At 48.4% G+C, this 19,631-nt stretch overlaps 2 protein-coding genes across 3 annotated transcripts in view; both read right to left on the minus strand.

Annotated features, from left to right (window-relative positions):
• BGLAP (bone gamma-carboxyglutamate protein) overlaps positions 1 to 2,023 on the minus strand; it is a 4,630-nt gene extending 2,607 nt beyond the window's left edge. The window contains exons 1-3 of the mRNA XM_087943256.1: positions 1,880 to 2,023; positions 1,643 to 1,687; positions 1,068 to 1,128 (exon numbers count right to left, since the gene is read on the minus strand). Of these exons, the coding sequence (XP_087799382.1) occupies positions 1,068 to 1,128; positions 1,643 to 1,687; positions 1,880 to 1,940 (167 nt within the window). The 5' untranslated portion in view covers positions 1,941 to 2,023. The remainder of the gene's footprint in view (positions 1 to 1,067; positions 1,129 to 1,642; positions 1,688 to 1,879) is intronic.
• A 5,133-nt stretch (positions 2,024 to 7,156) lies between these two features.
• Positions 7,157 to 19,101, minus strand: PMF1 (polyamine modulated factor 1). Of its 2 annotated transcripts, none has more exons than XM_087943255.1 (5): positions 18,949 to 19,101; positions 13,546 to 13,651; positions 11,696 to 11,796; positions 11,245 to 11,440; positions 7,157 to 8,898 (listed from the first exon to the last, which is right to left on the minus strand). In XM_087943255.1, exons 1-5 carry the CDS (start codon positions 19,077 to 19,079, stop codon positions 8,845 to 8,847), a joined length of 588 nt encoding a protein of 195 aa, XP_087799381.1. In that variant the 5' UTR covers positions 19,080 to 19,101; the 3' UTR covers positions 7,157 to 8,844. The 2 variants fall into 2 exon arrangements, with proteins under 2 accessions (XP_087799381.1, XP_087799380.1); XM_087943254.1 differs by having other exon boundaries at positions 8,791 to 8,898; positions 11,154 to 11,440.
• Between the last annotated feature and the right edge of the window lie 530 nt (positions 19,102 to 19,631).

Genomic DNA, 19,631 nt, shown 5'->3' on the forward strand with positions numbered 1-19,631 from the left:
AGATAGATAGATGATAGATAGATAGATAGATAGATAGATATATAGATGAGATAGATGAGATAGATAGATAGAAAATATAGATGATAGATGGATGAGAGAGAGGAAGATATAGATGAGATGGATGATAGATGATAGAAGATATAGATAATAGATAGATAGATAGATAGATAGATAGATAGATAGATAGATAGATAGATAGATAGATAGATAGATGATAGATAGATAGATAGATAGATAGATAGATAGATGAGATAGATAGATAGAAAATATAGATGATAGATGGATGAGAGAGAAAAGATATAGATGAGATAGATGGATGATAGATGATAGAAGATATAGATGATAGATAGATAGATAGATAGATAGATAGATAGATAGATAGATAGATAGATAGATAGATAGATAGATAGATAGATAGATAGATATAGATAGGTGATAGAGGGAGGGAGGGTGAGAAGATAGATAGCTAAGATAGATAGATCAGCTTTCCTCCCAGAGTTGTGGCTGCTCCATCACTGGAGGTTTTTAAGAAGAGACTGCATAGCTATTTGTCCGAAGTGGAATAGGGTCTCCTGCTTGAGCAGGGGTTGGACTAGATGACCTCCAGGGTCCCTTCCAACTGTTCTGTTCTCTTCCCCCCACCTTCCAAAACCAGCCTCTGCATCCCCTGGATTTCCTCCTAGAACGAAGGGCTCCCGTTTCTTGCCCTGGGTAAGAGGGAGATTTCTCTCCATTTTGTGGCCCCTGCCCTATTTCTTGAACCCGGCTGCTTCTAGAATCTCAGCCAAAGCTTCTTGCAAATGGGAGTCTGTCTTTTAACCAGGATTCCTTCTGGGCAGCAGGCTAGGCTAGATGGCCTCAAAGGGTCCTTCCACTCAAGGTTTCTGACACCCCACCCAACCCCCAAAATTCGGGCTTCTCGCGGCAATGTGGAAATGTCCACGGAGTCCAATTGCAGGGGGACAGGGGTGGTGGTGTCTGGGCATTGAGGGGGTTGCAGACTGAATCCCCCTGGGAAATGGAGGGAGGGGAGGGGAGGGGTCAGCCACCCACCCCCTTTCCTGTACCTGTTGTAGTTCCTCTTCTGTCGCTTCACGATCTCAGCCCCCTCTCGCTTGGAGACAAAAGCTGCAGGGAAGGGAGGGGGTGTTTAGGACAGGGGAGGAAGGAGGGCAACTGGGAAACTCTTTGTTTCCAACTGGGAGGGTTTATGTCCGATTCTAGTCCTCATGGGGTCCGCAGAAGGAAGAGGCGGCCGCTTCTTCTTAAACCCTCCCTGCAGAGAGAAGGGCAAGAAAAGGGCACCCGGGCCATTCCCCACCCGAGCCAGGTGGTGGGCATCACGGCTCCTGTCCCGCCCCCCCCTCTCTCTCGCTCCAAGCCCGGGCCAAAGGGCGCCGCCCCCGACTTGCAGGGCAGAGGGGCTGGGGGGGGGGGGCTCTGCCTGGCATGGCTCCAGTAGAGGAGAACCCCCCCCTCCGCCCTCCAAGGGGGCAGCGCCAGAGGGGCGGCCGGAATCTGCAAAGGCTGAAGGTGCCAGCAGGTGCCCGGAGGCGCCTCAAGGCTGCTCCCCTTCTGGGCCGGGGGCGAGGAGAGGGCCTGGGACGGGGCGGGGGTCGTAACGGAAGGCGCTCCGACTCACCTCCCGACTTGGGCGGCCCGTCGGCCCTCCGGGCGTGATCGACTTCTGCAAAAGAGGAGAGGGGGAGGTCGGCTCAGCGAGGCGGCAGCCTTGTCCTCGGTGAGGGGGGGGGCTCGCTGGGTTTGGGGAAGGGGAGCCCGAGGGGGCAAGGAGGGAAGGGCGAGAAGCCCCTCTCCTGCCCTCCCCAAGCGGCTCTCCTCGTCCCAGGGCCGGGGCCCGGGAGACCTCGCCCCTTACCTGGCCGGGCGAGGCTGAGCGCGGCCAGGGCGCAGAGAGCGGCCAGCAGAAGGGCGTTCATGGCGAGGTCTTGGGATGCTCCGGGCGGGTCTCTGGCCTCGGCTGCCCGGCGCCCCCTTTATCCTCGCCCGGCCTCCGGGGGCGTTGCGGGAAAGCTGCCAGGCTCCGGGGCCAGGGGAGGCGGGGAAAGGCGGGAGCCCCGCCAAGCGCGGAGTTTGGGGAGGGGGCTCTGGCGGAGCTCCGAGCCCTTGGTGGTGGGGGGAGGCCTCCTTCCAGGTGGGGTGTAAGGGGAGGCGAACAGTTCGGGGAGTTTTCACGGCAGCATCTTTGGAGGGAAACGCAGAGGTCAGCTTGGAAGTTGTCTGGGCTCCTTCCTTTTGAAGACGTGAGGACTTCAACTCCCAGATTCCCCCAGCCAGCATGGCTGCCTGGAGATTTCTGGGAGTTGAAGTCCCCCATGGCTTAGCAGGGTGTCCACCTGGCAACTTTAAGACTTGTGGACTTCAACTCCCAGATTCCCCGCCAGCCAGCATGGCTGCCTGGAGATTTCTGGGAGTTCAAGTCCCCCATGGCTTAAAGGTTGCCCAGATTGGGGGCCTCTGGACTTGAGCATCACCCAAGAGAGACACCCAGGTGCGACGGAAGCCTCCCGAAAATGTTTGCGGCAGTGATGGCGCTTCCATTCCGCCCTCTTGACTGTATCCCGAGGGTGCCCTCTGGGCTAGGAAGGTGGCCGGGGATGGGTGGCAGGCCAGGTCCCTCAAATGCCCACCTGCCTTGCAAGGCGCGGGTTGGCCCTTCGGCTCCATGGCTTTCCTGCCCAAAGATCAGAGGTTGCCCTGCGCTCTGTCTCTCCAGGGACTGGCGCCCTCCCGGCCTTGCCAAGGGGCAGAGGCTGGACTCCCAGGGCCACTCCTTCCGAGCCGGGATTTCCACAGAAAACCCACGAAAGTTGAAGCGTTCAAATTCAGGGTGACTTTTAGGGCACTAAGTTGGGGGCTTTCTAACGTCAATGATGGCCTTATCGATCAACATTTTATTATTTTACTGTCTGGATTTAGGCATTGCTATAATTTCATTCTGTGCCCTTTTAGTTGTTTGGTATCTTTTTTTTTTTTTTAAGAATTGGTCTCAGGAAAAGAAAAGAAAAAAAACAAATTTCCTTTTAAATTGCTGCTTTTATTTTATTGCACATCTTGATTGATTGGTGTGGTACCCAAAAGATTTCTTCAGGCACCCATCATTCCTGTAATGGCATCTCAAATGGCCATCTAAACTTACTTTCCTTCCTTTCTTTTTTCTTCCTTTCTTTCTTTCTTCCTTCCTTCCTTCCTTTCTTTCTCTTCTTTCTTTCTCTCTCTCTCTTCTTCCTTCCTTATTAAAACGTTGTGCCACACATCTACAAGGTGACTCTGGGTGACTTACGTTATAAACGAAATAAAAATAATTAAAACACCTTAAAACCATGCAGATTAAAATATTATTTTAAAAAACTTGACTAGAAACCCAAACCGAGAGACAGGCGGCAGTTCCCTCCTCCGATGGCAGAACGGGGAGCCTGTTAGCAAGGCAGAAACCTGGAAAGGAAAGGTGATCCCTGAGGCAACCTTGTCTTACCATTGTTCATTTAGTGACCGTCCAGAGTGACACTGAAAAAAATGACTTGTGGCCATTTTTCACACTTACGGCCGTTGCAGCCTCCCCGTGGCCGTGGAATGGAACTTCCACCCCTTGGCAACTGGCTCATATTACGACGGCCACAGTGTGTCTCCTGGGCTCATGTGATTCCCTTTTGTGACCTTCTGACAAGCAGAGTTAACGGGGGGAGATAATTCACTTAACAACCGTGTTACTAACTTAACAGCTGCAGTGATTCACTTAACAACGGTGGCAAGGAAGGTCCTAAAATTCTTCCCTTACGAAATGCCTCGCTTTGCAACACAAATGCTGGGCTCCATTGAGGGCAAGGACTGCTGGGGTCAACCTCCAAGAATCCTCCTTCTGCTTGTCTTTCTGGCTGCCATAGAAACGGGGGGGAGATGAATTGGGCTGGGGGGGGCAAGAGTGCTGGAGGCTTGAGAAGGTGAGCTGTAAAACTTGAGAAAACTTTCTGGACTCTGCTTCCTTGCTTACTGCGCAGCTGCGGCTTCTTATCTATTCAGGCCAAGGCCGACCGTCCTGGCGAGCCAGAGGTCTGAAACACGACCTGAAGAGGCTCCACATGACATTATGCACGTCTCAGATTGGATGGCCAGTTTGAACTATTGGGGGGACGGGCGGGGGGGGACACACATTGCCATAACTGTATTTTCACGCCCGAATGCCTCAGATCTTGAATTCTTCTGATGCTACCACTTTGAAGTCCTTTCCTCCATAACAATGGAGTCTAAGGGGTTTCTTTCACCTGACAGCTGGTGCTCGGTTCTCTGGACCAAAACTGGTTAAACTGGCCGGTTTCCATCTTTCCTCCCACTTGGAAGCCACGGTGGTTACCGTCAGACGGACAGCGCAGAGTGCAGCCCCTGCGCTTGGCTGGCTCGTTTCAGGGTGGCACCGGTTTTCATGGGATGGGGGACCCAGAGGAAGGGGGCTGGCCCTTGGCCCAAGAGCGCTGGACAAGAGTGAGGTCAGGAGGGGGAAAGGCCCTGGGGCTGTAATTACCAGCAATTACCCGCAGGGTTTGTGCAGATCGGGCCTGGGCCAAAGCGGGCGAAGCCTGTGATTTCACTCGCCGCTTCCTCGTCCTTCCCCCGCCAGGCATCCTGTCTGGGGCAGCCGCACGGCTGAACTCGAGCCCTGGGACGGCTTCCAGATCCGGGGAGAGGAAACTGTGGGGCTCCCTTGCATCAGACACCCAGCCCCGGCCGGTGCCGAGTCGCCGCTCTGAATGCCACATGGGCCTGTTTTCCTCCGCTTCAAGCCTGGGCAGTGCCCGAGAGAGAAAGAATAATGACAGGCTGGGCTTGGACAGTTGGAAGTTACTCATTCCCCAAACTCAGGGCTTCTTTGGGGGGGGCTCCCATTCACCCGGGGCCTCTGGCCGAGTTGCAAGGCGCAAAACGCAACCTGAGATGTAAAACGGTGAATCTCCTGGCCCCGCTTTATCCTGCCTAGCAAGCGGGGGCCAAGCCAGCCGAATACCAGGGCCGGCCTGCACCTCCATCCACCCCACACGTCCCTCGAGACAGACGTGGCACCGAGAGCAGCCGCTGTTCCCCTCCCAGCCTGGAGGATGCTCAAAACTCCAAAACAACCATTTGGTACAAGTTCAGCTGTCCTAATGAAGGTGGCCGCCTTCGCAGCCTGGGAACGGAAATGCAAACCGCTCTGAATTGTTGGGAGCAGAAGGTAGTGATTTCAACAAAATGTAATCAAATAGTCGAGCTAACCTAGGAAGAGTCTCCAACACGCAACTGAAGGAGCCTGAAAGACCCTTAAACGTCCGCTGCTGATGGCTCAAGTGGCCACCAGGCTTGACCCCAAGAGGCCTTGTGGGCAGAGTACAGAATAAGAGTTGGAAGAGGCCTTCGTGGGCCTCTAGTCCAGGGGTCGCCAACCTCTTGGACCTTGGGGACTACCAAACTCATAATTTTAAATCCACGGGGCCACTAATATGAATTTTGGCCAATAGTGGCTTCCTGACGTTGGTGGGAGAGAAGAGAGATCTGATCTAACCTCCCTCTCATTCTCTCCCTCAAACGCACAAACCCAGAGGCAGGGGTGGGATTCAAGTTTCTTAACCAATTCTTGGGCACGGCCTAATTTGTGGGTATGGCTTAGTGGTCATGTGACTGGCTGGGCATGGCTTGTATGTAAATATTATAAATGTTTATGTCAATATTGAATTTTTTTATAAAGAAACAAACTCTTACCCCAAAGCAGGCAAAGCAGGCAGGCAGATTGAGTTGCTCACAGAATCACAGATTCACTTAGAGATCTGTGTTTCTGCCATCGGCTACCTGAGTCTGCACTGACCAATAGAACCTTCAGTCCTAAGGGAGGTTCGGCTCTGCTTAAAGATTAGATAGAAAGCAAGAAATCCAACCATTTCCTGCTTTCTAGCTAATCTGAATCTCCTGGCACAGCAGAACAGATGATGGTCGGGGGGGAAAAAAGGAAAAATAGCAATTTAGCAGGCAGGTTTGCTGGGTAAGGAGTGAGTGGGCCATGTGGGCTCCGCAGCCTTGTGTTCCCGTGCAGCCTGGATTAATTGCTTTGGGGGGGGTTGCTCTGGGGGAGGGGGGGACATTTCTCTGTGGACCACCCAAATTTTCTCCACCGGTTGGCGACCACTGCTCTAGTGCAGCCCCTCCTCAGGCAGGAAACCCTATATAGTGATGGTGAACCTTTTCAGCACCAAGTGCCCAAAGCGTGTGCATCCCAAAAGTGCAATAGGCACGCATCTCCCAAGCATGTGCATGCATCTCCCATGTATGCACGCACTTCCCTATGCGTGCACCCCTCCCCCTGCACACGTGCAGCAGAACTGAGCTGGGGCGATGGCTCGCATGCCCAGAGAGGGTTTGCCATCACAGCTTTCGACCATCAGGCGAACGGCTGTCAGTTTCTTCTTAAAAGCCACCCGTGACGGAGCAGCCGGAGCTTCTGGAAGGAAGCTGTTCCAGATTGTCCCGTTCCAAGTTTCTCCTTCGTTCCAGGTTGCTTCTCTCCTTGTTTCCATCCACTGCTTCACCTTCTGCCTTCAGGACAGGCAAGACGGTTCCCCTCTTGTGCAGGATTACTATGGCTATTCGTGGCTATTCGTTATATTGAAATAAAAAATATAGGCGGCTGCAACTTATAACCATGGAGATTTCCCAAGGAAGGAGACAATTGTTTGCACATTTTATGGAGCTGTGGTTGCCAGGACTTTGGGATCCAAGTTCATCCAACATTTAGCAGCTACGTGCAAACGTGTTGGCTGCATTAACTGCAGTTCGTCTTTTTTAGGGCTTAGCAGGCGGATAATCCTTACCTCTCACAACAGGTAAGAACATTAGTGATTTGGTAGTTCTCAAATGTGAGGATCTGACACCAAAATATCGGTTTGTGAGGAAACTGGAGGACAGGAAGATGCAAAATATGAACTAGGAGAGCTTGAAAACAGAGAAATCTCCAGGTCATATAACATATTGCTAAATTTGGGATCTCCAGCTAACCTGGAAGAGGTGAGCAGTATTCCATGGGGCTGTTAGTGAGGAACTTAGGTCAATTTTAGATAACATTGTAAAAAAAGGTATGAGAATATCCTAAGAAAAATGAAATAAGTTATAACGTGAATTGGAATTGGATAAATGTAATATTCGATACTAATAAGGTTAATGTGATATGAAGTTGAACAAGCAAAATGAATAGGTAACTATGGTCATGTTTGTACCGAGATGTGAAACCTGGAACCACAGTGCTTGCCAAACGAGGATTTTTTTTTATTTAAAAAGGGGAAAAAACGAGGAGGAAATTGAATAATGAAATGACTAGGTGTGTTTAACTGACATGGTGGTTGGCACTAGGAGAGAGTATTGAAATGTTGCAAATAAGCAATGAAGGATTTTGATTTAATGTGAATATGTGTATGAAGAGAGAGGACTGGTATTAAGTTTACCTATACTCAAATGTACATTGATGCCACTGTTAATGCATTGTTGTGTATGTGTAGATTGGAATAAAAAAAAACCTGATTATAAAAATAAAAAAAAACCTGCTGTAGGAATGCTTCCTTCGAGAGAAGCAACGTCCACTTGCTTTTTCAGCGAGGCCTCAACAGCTCCCCGACTGCTAGAAGCCCAGCCAGAGAAAGAGGCGGCAGAAGCCTTTTGGGGCGTTCTCTACCTTGGCATCTCGTGTTACAGCCATCGGGGCTTTGTTTACGGAGTCCTGAGCTGGGTCGGCCTCCCTCCCAAACCCGTTTCTTCTGATCAAAAACAGATGTTTGGAGGGCCACAGAGTCTGCGCCAGTCTTGGGCCGCCTGGCTGGCTCCAAGAGCTCTGTGCATCGAAGCAAAACGGGCCACACATTTAGAACCCAGAACCAGAAGCTCCCGGGAGATTTGTCTCTGGGGGTGTTCCTCTCCCGTGAATCCAACAAGCCCCTCAGTCGCCTGAAATGTGAGCCAGACAGCAAATAAATTGGATAGGTAATAACATAAATAACCCCGAAGAGCTGCATGAAGGACTCTGCAGAAGAGGCGGGTGTCTTTTTTAAAGAAGAAGAAACTAGGCAGCCTGTGATCTGAGATAGCACAGGTTCTCCTGCTTGAGCAGGGGGCTGGACTAGAAGACCTCCAAGGTCCCTTTCCAGCTCTATTCTATTCTAATTAATTCTAATCATTCTATAAGGTCTTCTCCTAGCAAAATCTCTTCCATGCTTCCCAGACCAAAAAAAGGGTCAGTGAAAGCCAGGCCTCCTTTTTTCAGATACATGGCTAAAGTTTGGGAAAAGGCGAGAAAAGATGACCAGGAGTCTAAAAATAAAAGCTCATCAAGGCGTTGAAAAAGCTGGTTGAACCCTGAGAGGAAGACGGCGGAGGGTGAGAAGAAGCTCTTCGGAGGTCAGAAAAGATGCCGAAGAACGAAAGGGAGCTTGGAGACCATCTAGCCCAGTGTTTTTTTCAACAACTTTTAAGAGGTCCAAACTTCAACTAGAAACATGAATCTAGATGCAATCTACAAAGGGACACTTGTTGTCTGATCGTATGATTTGCTTGTCCTCCTACGCCTGTATTTGTGTAAGTCCATGGCTGTCAAACCGGAGAGCTTGCAGAATGAATATTGTGAGGGGAAGGAATACAAAGCAGGAGCCGTAATATTGGAATAAAAACAAGGATATCGTCACATGCACACACACCCCCAGGTCAAGCCAAGAGGGGAAGGGCTGCTCTGGAAACCTGGCAGAAAAATCCCCAGGCTCACTGTGTGGCTGAGGTCTCCCTCACATCCTCGCCCCCCCAAGAAGCAGCCAGGTCTCCTCAGGAGACGTCATCCAAGTTCTCCATCGTCTTCCGGCCATCGACAGCAGTTCCCTGAAAGGAGAGCAAGGAGAGAGTAAGTCCATTGCCAGGACAGCCTTTGAGTAAGAGGAAGCAGCCTCCCCCGCTCTCTGCGACGTTGAGGGTTGGGCTTCAACCCCCCAGAATCCCCCAGCCACCATGGGGAGCACACGTCCCCTCTTCTGGAAGTCACTGAGGTTGAGGCTCAAGAGGCTCTGCAGAGAAGAGAGGGGCTACTACCAGGTGGGATGTCTTTTCAGAAGAAGAGTTGGAAGGGACCTCAGAGGTCTTCTAGTCCTTCCCTCCTATCCCCTTTCAGATCAACGGCATCTCTTCTTAACGGAACGTCTCTTCTTAAAAACCTCCAGTGATGGAGCACCCACAACTTCTGAAGGCAAGCAGTCCCACTGGTTAATGGTTCTGACTGCCAGGAGGTTCCTCCTTAATTCCAGGTTGTGTGATGACCCAAGGTGGGATACAAGACCGACAAAGTCACAAAAACAGGAGAAGCCCCTTTAATTCCTTCCACTTGGCTTCAAAGCTCCAATAATCATGGACAGGAGAAAAATCTCCCCCACAAACAGTTGCGAAAAGGAAGGATTTCCGTTCAAACTCAAAATACATATCAATTATAAATAGGAAAAAAAACAACACAAACCAATGAGACCAGGCAGGATAAGGGCTTGAAGATGTCCACAGATATCGAAATACACACACAAACACACACACACACACACACACTGGGAAGGACGCCAGAACTCAGATAAGAACTGACAAACTATATTTTCACGCTTTGCTTCCAGCAATGGGCCATGCGTAGTTTGTCCTTTTAAACAGTCCTCCCAGCTGCAGCCCATGAAGGGGATCAAGGCCCTTTCCTCCCCCGTAAACCATGCCATTCACATTTCTCCCTTATCCACTCCTCCCTGCGTGCCCTAGGATGAAGAGGGAATGGGCCTGGGTCTTCCTCTGAATGCCCAGCCGGCCTGTGCCCTTCTCCAGTTACCTCCGGAGCTACACTCCCACTCCGTTGGCTGTTCCTCCTCTCCCTCGGAGTCAGATTCTAAAAGGGCCTGACAGGTTACTTCTCTCCTTGACTAGCTTCCTTCCACCCGTTGCTTCTTGTCCCGCCTTCAGGTGAAGCCTTGCAGGGGCTTTCCAGGAGCAGTCAGAGGTCCTTCCCTAGGAAATCCTGCTGCCACCTTCAGCAGTGAGATGTCCCAATACCAACAGCTAGTCCTTGATTTACGACCATTCGCTTAGTAACCTTCCAAAATTACAATTGTGTTGAAAAAAAGGGAAATGAGGAGTCCTTGCACTTTTGACCGTGGCTGTGGCCTGTGGCCGCCAGATCACAACAGGCACACAGGGCAACCAGTGGGTATCGATGGTGGCTGCAACGTCCCAGGATCACCATTGGCAACCTCTCCAGCCTTTCCAGTTTGACAAAGTCAATGGAAAAGCCAGCAAGTCACGGTCACGTGATGTCTCACTTAATGACTGTGGCCAAAGGGCTGCAAAATTGGGCGTGGGCATGCCATGCCTCACTTAATGACTGCACCACTTAACATGTTTCCCAGGCCCCGCTGTGGTCGTAAGCCAAGGACCGCCTGCACTGGGATGTGCAATGCATTCTGCCGCCCTCGCTGGAGGACACTAGAGCAGGTCGGAGGGAAGGAAGCGCCCTGCGTGGCAACCTGAGCAACTTTGAGACCTGTGGACTTCAAGGCCCAGCTGGCTGGAGAATCCCAGGAGTTGAAGTCTTGGGGTCTTAATGTTGCTAAGGTTGGACGCCCCCCCTGCACTACGGGGCAACCTGATCTCCTCTTGTGCTACTTTGAAAAAAAAACAAACCATTTTTTAAATTGAGAAAACTGTTTAATTTTTGTTCTTCCTCAGTTTGCGATCTGGATTAGGATCCCCACTTTTGGTTCATCTGGCTGTAGATAGTCCTTGACTTATGACTCCAAAACTGAGCCCAAAATTTCCTTTGCTAAGTAAGGGAGTTGGTCGGTGAGTTTCGCTCCGTTTTATGACCTTTTTTTGCCACCGTCGCTAAGCGGATCTGGCTTCCCCCATTGACTCTGCTGGTCTGAAGACGGCTGGGAAGGATACCAACGGTGACCCCGGGACCCGTCAAGGCAGACATGCAGGCCAGTTGCCAAGCGCCCAAGTTTTGATCAAATGATGGTCCGAAAGAGTGAAAACCGTTTGCAAGCCGCCTTTTTCAGTGTCACTGTCACTTCCAAAGATCACTAAAGGAATGGATAAAAGTCGAGGACCCCCACCTGCATTTCAAGGGCCCATTGGACACTCCAGCACTAACCACAATCCCTGTGAATTGCCCGGCCCCGACTGCATGCCAAGGCGACCCCTCACCTGCCACTCTTCCTTCTGCCGGCGGATCTGCTCCTGCAGCTCTGCAATCCTCTGCCGGCCGGCCAGCACAGCGGCGGCCAGCTGCGAGTTGCGCTCCTGCTTGTCCTGGAGGGATTTCTGGAGGAATTTGCGCTGCTTCAGAAGGTAGGGCACCACTGCCCCACGGACGTCTTCCTCGGGGATGCCGGTGGGGCGCCTGGATTCAGAGAGGAGGTGCACGTCAGGAGCCCTGCCCCGAGGCCATCCACTCTCCTGGCAGGAGAAGGCACTGTACAAGCTCCCACCCCCGCCTTCTGCAGTGGGGCCAGGCCACCCCTCTGCAGTTAACCCAGGGCGTTGCTGGACTGAGAGGCGTGACCCCAGCCGTCCCAAAGCAAGAAGGGCCTGTGAAGGGAGACTGCAGGCTGCAGAGTGAGTCCCGGGAATGCCGCTGCCTGTGAGGGAGCCTTACCAGGCAGGGGCCTCCTTGTCCTTGGCTTCTCTCTCCAGCTTATCCAGGGACTTGAGGAGCACCGGCAGGTTCCCTTCCTCCTTGAGGGCCTGGACCTCTTCCTGCGGAGACAGAGGCAGTCGAGGGGTGTGTGGCAGGAAGACCGCCTGGGTTGTCTTGCAAAAGGTTGGCAGCCAGAGAATGGCGCCCGGTTGGAAAGGGAGAGAGTGGGAGTTCTAGTTCTGCAATCAAACAACTCCTGGGGCTCATCCAGTGCACAAAAATGCACACAGAAAAATATTAGCAATTAGAAACAAAGCATAGAACAAAATAGAATAAGCGCAACAAAAGTATAAAAAATAAAACCAATAAATACATGAATAAAAGGGATCAAAACTCAAATGCATGAAAGCCAGCCAGGGGAGTTTGGGCCGGCCCCTCTCCTTCTGCCCAGCCAAGGGCTGTGGTGAGAAACAGAGGGGGAAGCCGTTGTTTGTAAACCTAATAAAGGCAGCATATGAATAAATCAATAGGAATTTAAAATCGGAGTACGGTTCTATAATGCAGCCAAACGGGAGTGCTGCAAATGCTTGGCGAGGCATGGATCAAATGGGTGAAATGGGCCATGTGAAGGAAGCGGCGAGCACACAGGCCGTTTTCCCCAGGGGAGACAGCCTGCTTCAGGTGAAAACATTTATCCACTGCAATCAAACGACTCCTGGGGCTCATCCGGTGACAAAACACAGAAAATCAGAACTAATAGAACAAAATAGATAAAACAAAGATAAAAAAAAACCAATAAATACGATAAAGGATCAAAACTCAAAGCTTTTCTGAGAATGCAGTTCTAGCCTTAGAGAAAGCTGGCTATATTTCCCAAAGAGCGGGAACGCAAAGCGGAAGGCTAGCCCTAACCTCAGAAAAAAGTTTCGATATTCGTCCAATTTCCCCAAAGGAGAGGATGTGTTTTCAATTGACAGATTGCATTCTCAAATTTGGGTTTCCTAATAAAAATTTTTCAGATCTAGTAAGGCAAGTGCTGTTTATTTAATACAATACTGTTAAAAACCAAAGTTTTGTAATTTTGATATCTGCTCCCAAAAGCTTGACAATTGGTTGAAGCTCCCAATTTTCTCATGCCAACAGCTTAGTCTAGAAGTGGACTTTTTGTCCTGTAGCCTTCTAAGATGCCATGTTTAAATGGGAATGCTCAAAACAGCCTGTTTGAAAAAAAAACTTTTATAAAAGTTTCAATGTAGCCCAATTTTTGAAAGTCGGAGTTAAACCACAGCCTGGATGTTTGGGGCAGAGCAGCGGTAGTGTGGGCTTCACTAAAGGCGCCCGGCTGAGACAGGGCGCCCCGTGGGTGTCCCTTCCCCCCCTGCCCTAGGTTGATGTCAGTAGGGCAGGCCACTCAGCGGAAGGAAACGGCTGGCGCGGCCCTGCTGGTGCCCGCAGCGTGGCCTGAAAGGGAGGGGCCCCTAGAGTCGCTGATTGAGGTAAATGCAGGCTCAGGGGCCAACCTTGGCCCTTAGCTTGGGATTCTTCCAGGTTCTCAGGCTGGCTGAGGAACTCTGGGAGTTGAAGTCCACAAGTCTTAAAGTGGCCAAGGTTGGACACCCCTGGACTACCTGATTGCAAAATTAACAGCTTTTATGGTTCCTTCTTTTCATTAATATTATGGTTCCTTCTTTTCATTAAACTAGACATTCCCAATTCCTGCAACCATTCTTTGTCATGTTTTAGTCTTCGGTCCCCTAATCATTTTTTTGTAAATTGAGAATATTTGCTTTTAACTAACTACTGGCTGCCTTGAAAAAAAGAAAGGAAATTACAGTGAGTTAATTTCATGTCCATGTTCTGAGACTTACCTGTACAGAATTTTGCAGATGGGATATGAACTGATTATAAATACATTTTGTGAATTCAGGATGGGCTTTGTAGAGGCAGCTGTAGCACTTGGAGAAAAGCTGACATCTAGGGACAAAAAAAGGGAAGCTGCCGATCAGGTTTATAAAACACAAAATATTCCTTTTCAGGAATAATGCTAAACCTCACTTGCAGGTTGAAGTCTACTTGGTGGCCAACATCCCCTCTACCTTTCTCATACGCAAAGTCAACCCATAGTTGAAAACCTCCTGAAGAACAAAACTTGTTTGGGGTTTACCAATATCTAGTCTGGTAGCACCTTTTCCAAATGACACACCTGAGTTTTTTGTGAGCTGCTGATAACCATCTGATGCATGGAGCAGATGAGCCAAACATCGCCAAATTCTTCAGCTCACAGGCCAAATCCACGCCAAATCTGTTCTAAACATCTGGCTGACTGTACAATCAACCCTAATAACAACAAAACTCACTGTAATATCCCAAAGGTGCTTTTTCAGGAGGCAACTGGAGATTCTTGCTTTTTCTTTTTCTTTTGAAGACGTTTCACTTCTCATCCAAGAAGCTTCTTCGGCTCTGACTGGATGGTGGGGAATGGAAGGATTTCTATTCCTTGCTGACAGCTGGTCATTTGCATCCTTTCAGAGTCCTTGAGGCCACTTGGGGGTTTGTCTGTGTCCTCAGGGTTACCTGAGTGGTGCAAATGGTTCCTGTAGTCTGAAGTTTTTTTTTCCCTCTGGAAATCCATTCCTGCTCCCACACCATTCCAAGGGTGTCCATCCCAAATTGTATAGTCTGTAGAGCTTCTCGGTCATCATCCAGGTCCTGGTTGTCCCACAGGTGCTTTTTTCAGGAGGCAGCTGGACTTTCTTGCTTTTTTCTTTTGAAGACGTTTCGCTTCTCGTCCAAGAAAAAACCCGAAAGGCCAGTTGCCTCTTGAAAAAAAGCACCTTTGGGACAACCAGGACCTGGATGGGGACTGAGAAGCTCTTACAGACACACAACTCTTGAAATGACATGTTGACATGACTCCATCCAACCTTTGTTCTTTGCACCTGTTAAAGAAGTTGCTTGTCCTATTTTTCTAAGGAGGGAAGTCGTTTGTTAGGAATTCATTTCTGTAAGAGAATCGTATCCTTTTCTCTCTGGTTTCTCACCTCTGCAATTTGCTTCACACACATCCTGGGAGACAATTCCCATGGACATCCTGCTCCATAGCCTGGGAGCACGAGCACACAAGGACAAGGGGATACGGTGTAAAATAACCAAGTATGGGCAGAGCACGGACAAAGAACGGCTCCACGGATAAGGAAGGGGAAGACATTGCCCACATTAATGACGGACCTTTTGTCTCTGAGTGTAAAATGTGTATAATACTGAGCCCCTCTCGCAGCATGTGGCTATTCCTTATATGCATGTTGTCTGTATGGTTTGGACATAGCATCCTCACCCAGACTTTTTGCTTTGGCCAAAGAATAAAAAAGCTGTTATTTTTTGCAAGCTTCATCCGGAGTCTCACTCTTTGGCATCTCCGTGGCTGGGGGGAAACTGTTTGCTGGGACCTTACACTCTAAAGCAGGGGTGTCCATCCTTGGCAACTTTAAGACTTGTGGACTTCAACTCCCAGAATTCCTCAGCCAGCTTTGCTGGCTGAGGAATTCTGGGAGTTGAAGTCCACAAGTCTTAAAGTTGCCAAGGTTGGACACCCTTGCTCTAATGATAAATGTATTAAGAAACTCAAACTCCAGTAATATACTAAATGAAGTCCAGCATCTGCTGCCGCTTGACCACCATCTGGCCACTTCTCTCAGTATAAGGAGCCGCCTCCCAAAGGTGACGCCGCCAATCAACCCCCTCCATCATTTATTGACACACACACCCCCATGCTCCCACTGACGCTTGGGGGTCGATAGGGACCCCCTTGGGGAGCCCTGGCTAGACTGAGCTGGCTGGGGAATTCTGGGAATTGAAGTAAGAAATAAGAACCTCCGTTGCCGCCCTGACCTAACCATACAGCAACGTGCCCGCTCCCGTGTACTCCGCATTGAACTCAAAAACCGTCTAGACAATGGAGAGAAGGACCTGTACATTGACTACCATGCTGACTGTATCAAAAGTAAGCCACGCAACCCAATACTCAGCTTTTACCCTCAACCACAACCCTACCTCAACCGATCCACCATCACCCAAGACTAGGCACGCACGCCCCAACTACCTCAATTCCAACTACTGCCGGCCTTAAATGCAAACTACTCAATGCAAGAAGCCTCGTGAATAAAATACCTGAATTTCTCATCCTCCTAAATATGGCTAACTTTGACATTATATTTGTCTGTGAAACATGGCTCAATGCATCTCTCCCGACTCCATTACCACAGTAAGAGACTATCATGTTTACCGATCAGATCGTGAAAATCGTCGAGGAGGTGGTGTTGCTATCTTCTATAAAAATCCTTACATCTAAAAAATATCCAAGTTACCCAGGAGCTTGCTCTTCCTGAGACCATAATCTGTGAACTATCCTTAAATATCACAATTCGATTCTTACTATATTACAGAGCACCTGATTATGACATCGAACATGTAAACAAGCTAAATACATTACTAACATGGGCTGCATCCTGCCCATACCCTTTATCTTTCTTGGTGATTTCAATCTACCTCATATTGACTGGACCCTAAATGAATGTACAACTGAAATCATACACACAACCTTCTACAATGCTATTACAAATCTGGGACTGGAACAACTAGTAACCAACAACACTAGACTAAACAACTGCCTCGATCTCATCTTCTGCAATAGTTTGAATTTAATTTACGGAATACAAACTAAAGAACCCTTTTCCAGTAGTGACCACAATATGATTGACTTTTGTCTCAACATACGTCCACACAAAAATCACCACAATGATGTAATTCCCAATTGTAACTTCAAAAAGGCAACTATGATCTTATACACAACGATCTCTCATCCCTTGATTGGCAATCTCTATTCACTGGATGCAATACTGTTGAAGACCATTACAACATATTTTTACTTGAAGTCAAAAGAGTCATCAAACTATATGTACCAACAACAACTCCCAAAACAAAACAAAAAGCAGATTACCCATATCAATAAGGAAACTTCAATCCAAAAAGAGATCACTCTGGAAAAACAAATCTGGTCACGCTGCCAATTTCAAAAACCGATACAAAAATTTATGCCACCAGATAAAGACCGAATGCACCAATTATCACATTAAACAAGAGGAAAACCTTCTAAGCACCAATTCCACCTGTGCTTTTTACAATTTTGTAAACAACAAACTAAAAGACTCAAGGTCCATCCTCCCTTGATAGGACCTGATGGTAAAGACTGCAACGACGACACCATTAAAGCCAACATCTTTAACACATTCTTGGCTCAGTATTTGTAAACAGCAATGGATCATGCCCAGTATTTCCTAGCCGTACCACAGATAACAACAATGATCTAATACATATCGATTTCACAGAAGACAATGTTGAAAAAGCACTACGCAACCTAAAACCATCTCTATCTATTGGACCGGATGGAATATGTGCCTACTTCTTAAGAAAGCTATCCACTGCCATAGCCAAACATCTAAGCATAATCTTTGAAAATCTTTCAGAACCAGCTCCTTGCCTAACCTATGGTCACAAGCCACAGTCATCCCCATCTTCAAAAAGGAGACCCAAGCCTAGTTGAAAATTACAGGCCAATCTCCTTATGCTGCGTCACCTGTAAAATCATGGAATCAATTATTAACCAATCCATCATCCTTCACTTAGAGACAAATAACCTACTCTCCAATAAACAATTTGGTTTCAGAAAAAACTATCCTGTAATCTGCAACTCTTACACTGCAAAAACATATGGACGACACAACTCGACCAGGGCAAAGCAATAGACGCAATCTACATAGACTTCTGTAAAGCCTTTGATTCAGTGGTACACGACAAACTACTCCTAAAAATAAAATCCTATGGTATCTCTGGACAACTGAATAACTGGATAGAAGCATTCCTGTCAAACAGACAACAAATGGTCAAAATCGGGAGCGTCCTATCAAATCCAGTACCTGTCAATAGTGGTGTCCCCCAAGGCAGTGTTCTAGGACCAACTCTCTTCATACTCTACATAAACGACCTCTGTGATCATATTAAGAGCAATTGCGTTTTCTTCGCTGATGATGTAAAACTATTCAACACCACAGACAATACTGCTACCCTACAAAAAGATCTTGACTATGTATCAGAGTGGTCAAACAAATGGCAACTTCAAATCTCAACAAATAAATGCTCTGTCTTACATATTGGCAAAAAAATCAGAAAATAAAATACAGGCTGAATAGTCAAGATCTTGTTGATGATCCAAGCTCTGTAAAGGACCTTGGAATACTCACCTCTAATGATCTAAGTGCTAGAGCCCACTGCAACTACATAGCCAAAAAGGCATTAAGAGTTGTTAACCTAATCCCACGTAGCTTTTTCTCTGGTAATATCACACTACTAACCAGAGCATACAAAACATTTGCTAGACCAATACTGAATACAGTTCATCAGTCTGGAACCCACACTACGTATCTGATATTAGCACAATTGAGAAAGTCCAGAAATATTTCACAAGAAGAGTTCTCCACTCCTCTACTCGTTGTAGAATACCTTATGCCACCAGACTTGAAATTCTAGAACTTGAAAACCTTGAATTACCGCTCTTTGGTCTGACTTAAGCATGGTATACAAAATCATACATTGCAACGTCCTACCTGTCAATGAATACTTCAGCTTCAACCATAACAACACAAGAGCACACAATAGATACAAACTCAAAGTTAACCGCACCAAACTTGATTGCAGGAAATACGACTTCAGCAATAGAGTGGTCAATGTCTGGAATACTCTACCCGACTCTGTAGTTTCTTCCCCAAACCCCAAAAACTTTAACCTTAGACTGTCTACTATTGACCTCACCCCTTTCCTAAGAGGCCTGCAGGGGGCGTGCATAAGCGCACCAACGTGCCTACCGTCCCTGTCCTATTGTTTCTCTTATTCTTCTTTTTTATTTTTCTTATATGTACCCATCTCATGTATTCACAACTATGTATACACTTATACTTATTATCTTGTAAACAATTGGCAAATCAAATAAATAAAAAATAAATAAATAAATAAGTCCGCGGGGCTTCAAGCAGGAGGGTGGGGGGGGAAATAATCCCACTAGTTACGTCATTCCTTTAGAGCAGGGGGTGGGGGACTATGGCAACTTGAGGACCTGTGGACTACAACTCCCAGAATTCCTCAGCCAGCAAAGCTGTTCCACAGGTCCTCAAAGTTTCCCAACCGCCGACTCCAAACCCATCATGCCCCGGCCCTCTCACCCTCCAGCGTCCAGCGCCTGCAGGAACTGATGGATCGTGTAGTCCAGGATCTGCTCGCGGCCCATTTTATCCTGAGGGGCCCCGGCAGGAGCGCCGCTTTCTTCCTCCTTCGGCGCCGCCGCCGCCGCCATCTTCTTCCCGCCAAAAGCAACGGATCCAAACCCTGGCAACGCCCCGCCCAGTCGCGGCCCCTGATTGGTGTCCGCCGGCCTGGTGTCCGCCGGCCCGGCTGGCCCGCGTGCAACGATCAGCCCCGCCCCTCGCTTTTAAAGTAGAAACGGCGGCCGCATTTGGCCGCTGAGGAATTGTGGGAATTGAAGTCCGCCGCCTTCCAGCGGCCATGATTTGGAAACTGCTACGAACTAGGTTACCTGACAAGCCAACATGCCATGCCCATATGCTCGCCAGCTGGGAGTTAATGCAATGCCCCGCCACACTCAGGATTTCCCATTTATTAACAAGAGGGTTGCATAAACAAGGGGCTGTACTCTTATTGCTGATCATTGCACTATCTTCTTTACTTCCCTTTTTATATATATTCTTCTTTCTCTTGCTTTGCGTGTATATCGAGTGCTTTTGTACTAGAGACAAATTCCTCGCGTGTCTCATCCCATTTAGCTAAATAAAGTATTCAATTCAACTCAAAACTTCCATTTTTTTCTATTGGGGGTCCTGATACTATT

Source organism: Notechis scutatus, chromosome 14 (genome assembly GCF_049901735.1).
Source record: "Notechis scutatus isolate UNSWTSFEM ecotype Mainland chromosome 14, rNotScu1.2, whole genome shotgun sequence".
NCBI lineage: Eukaryota > Metazoa > Chordata > Lepidosauria > Squamata > Elapidae > Notechis > Notechis scutatus.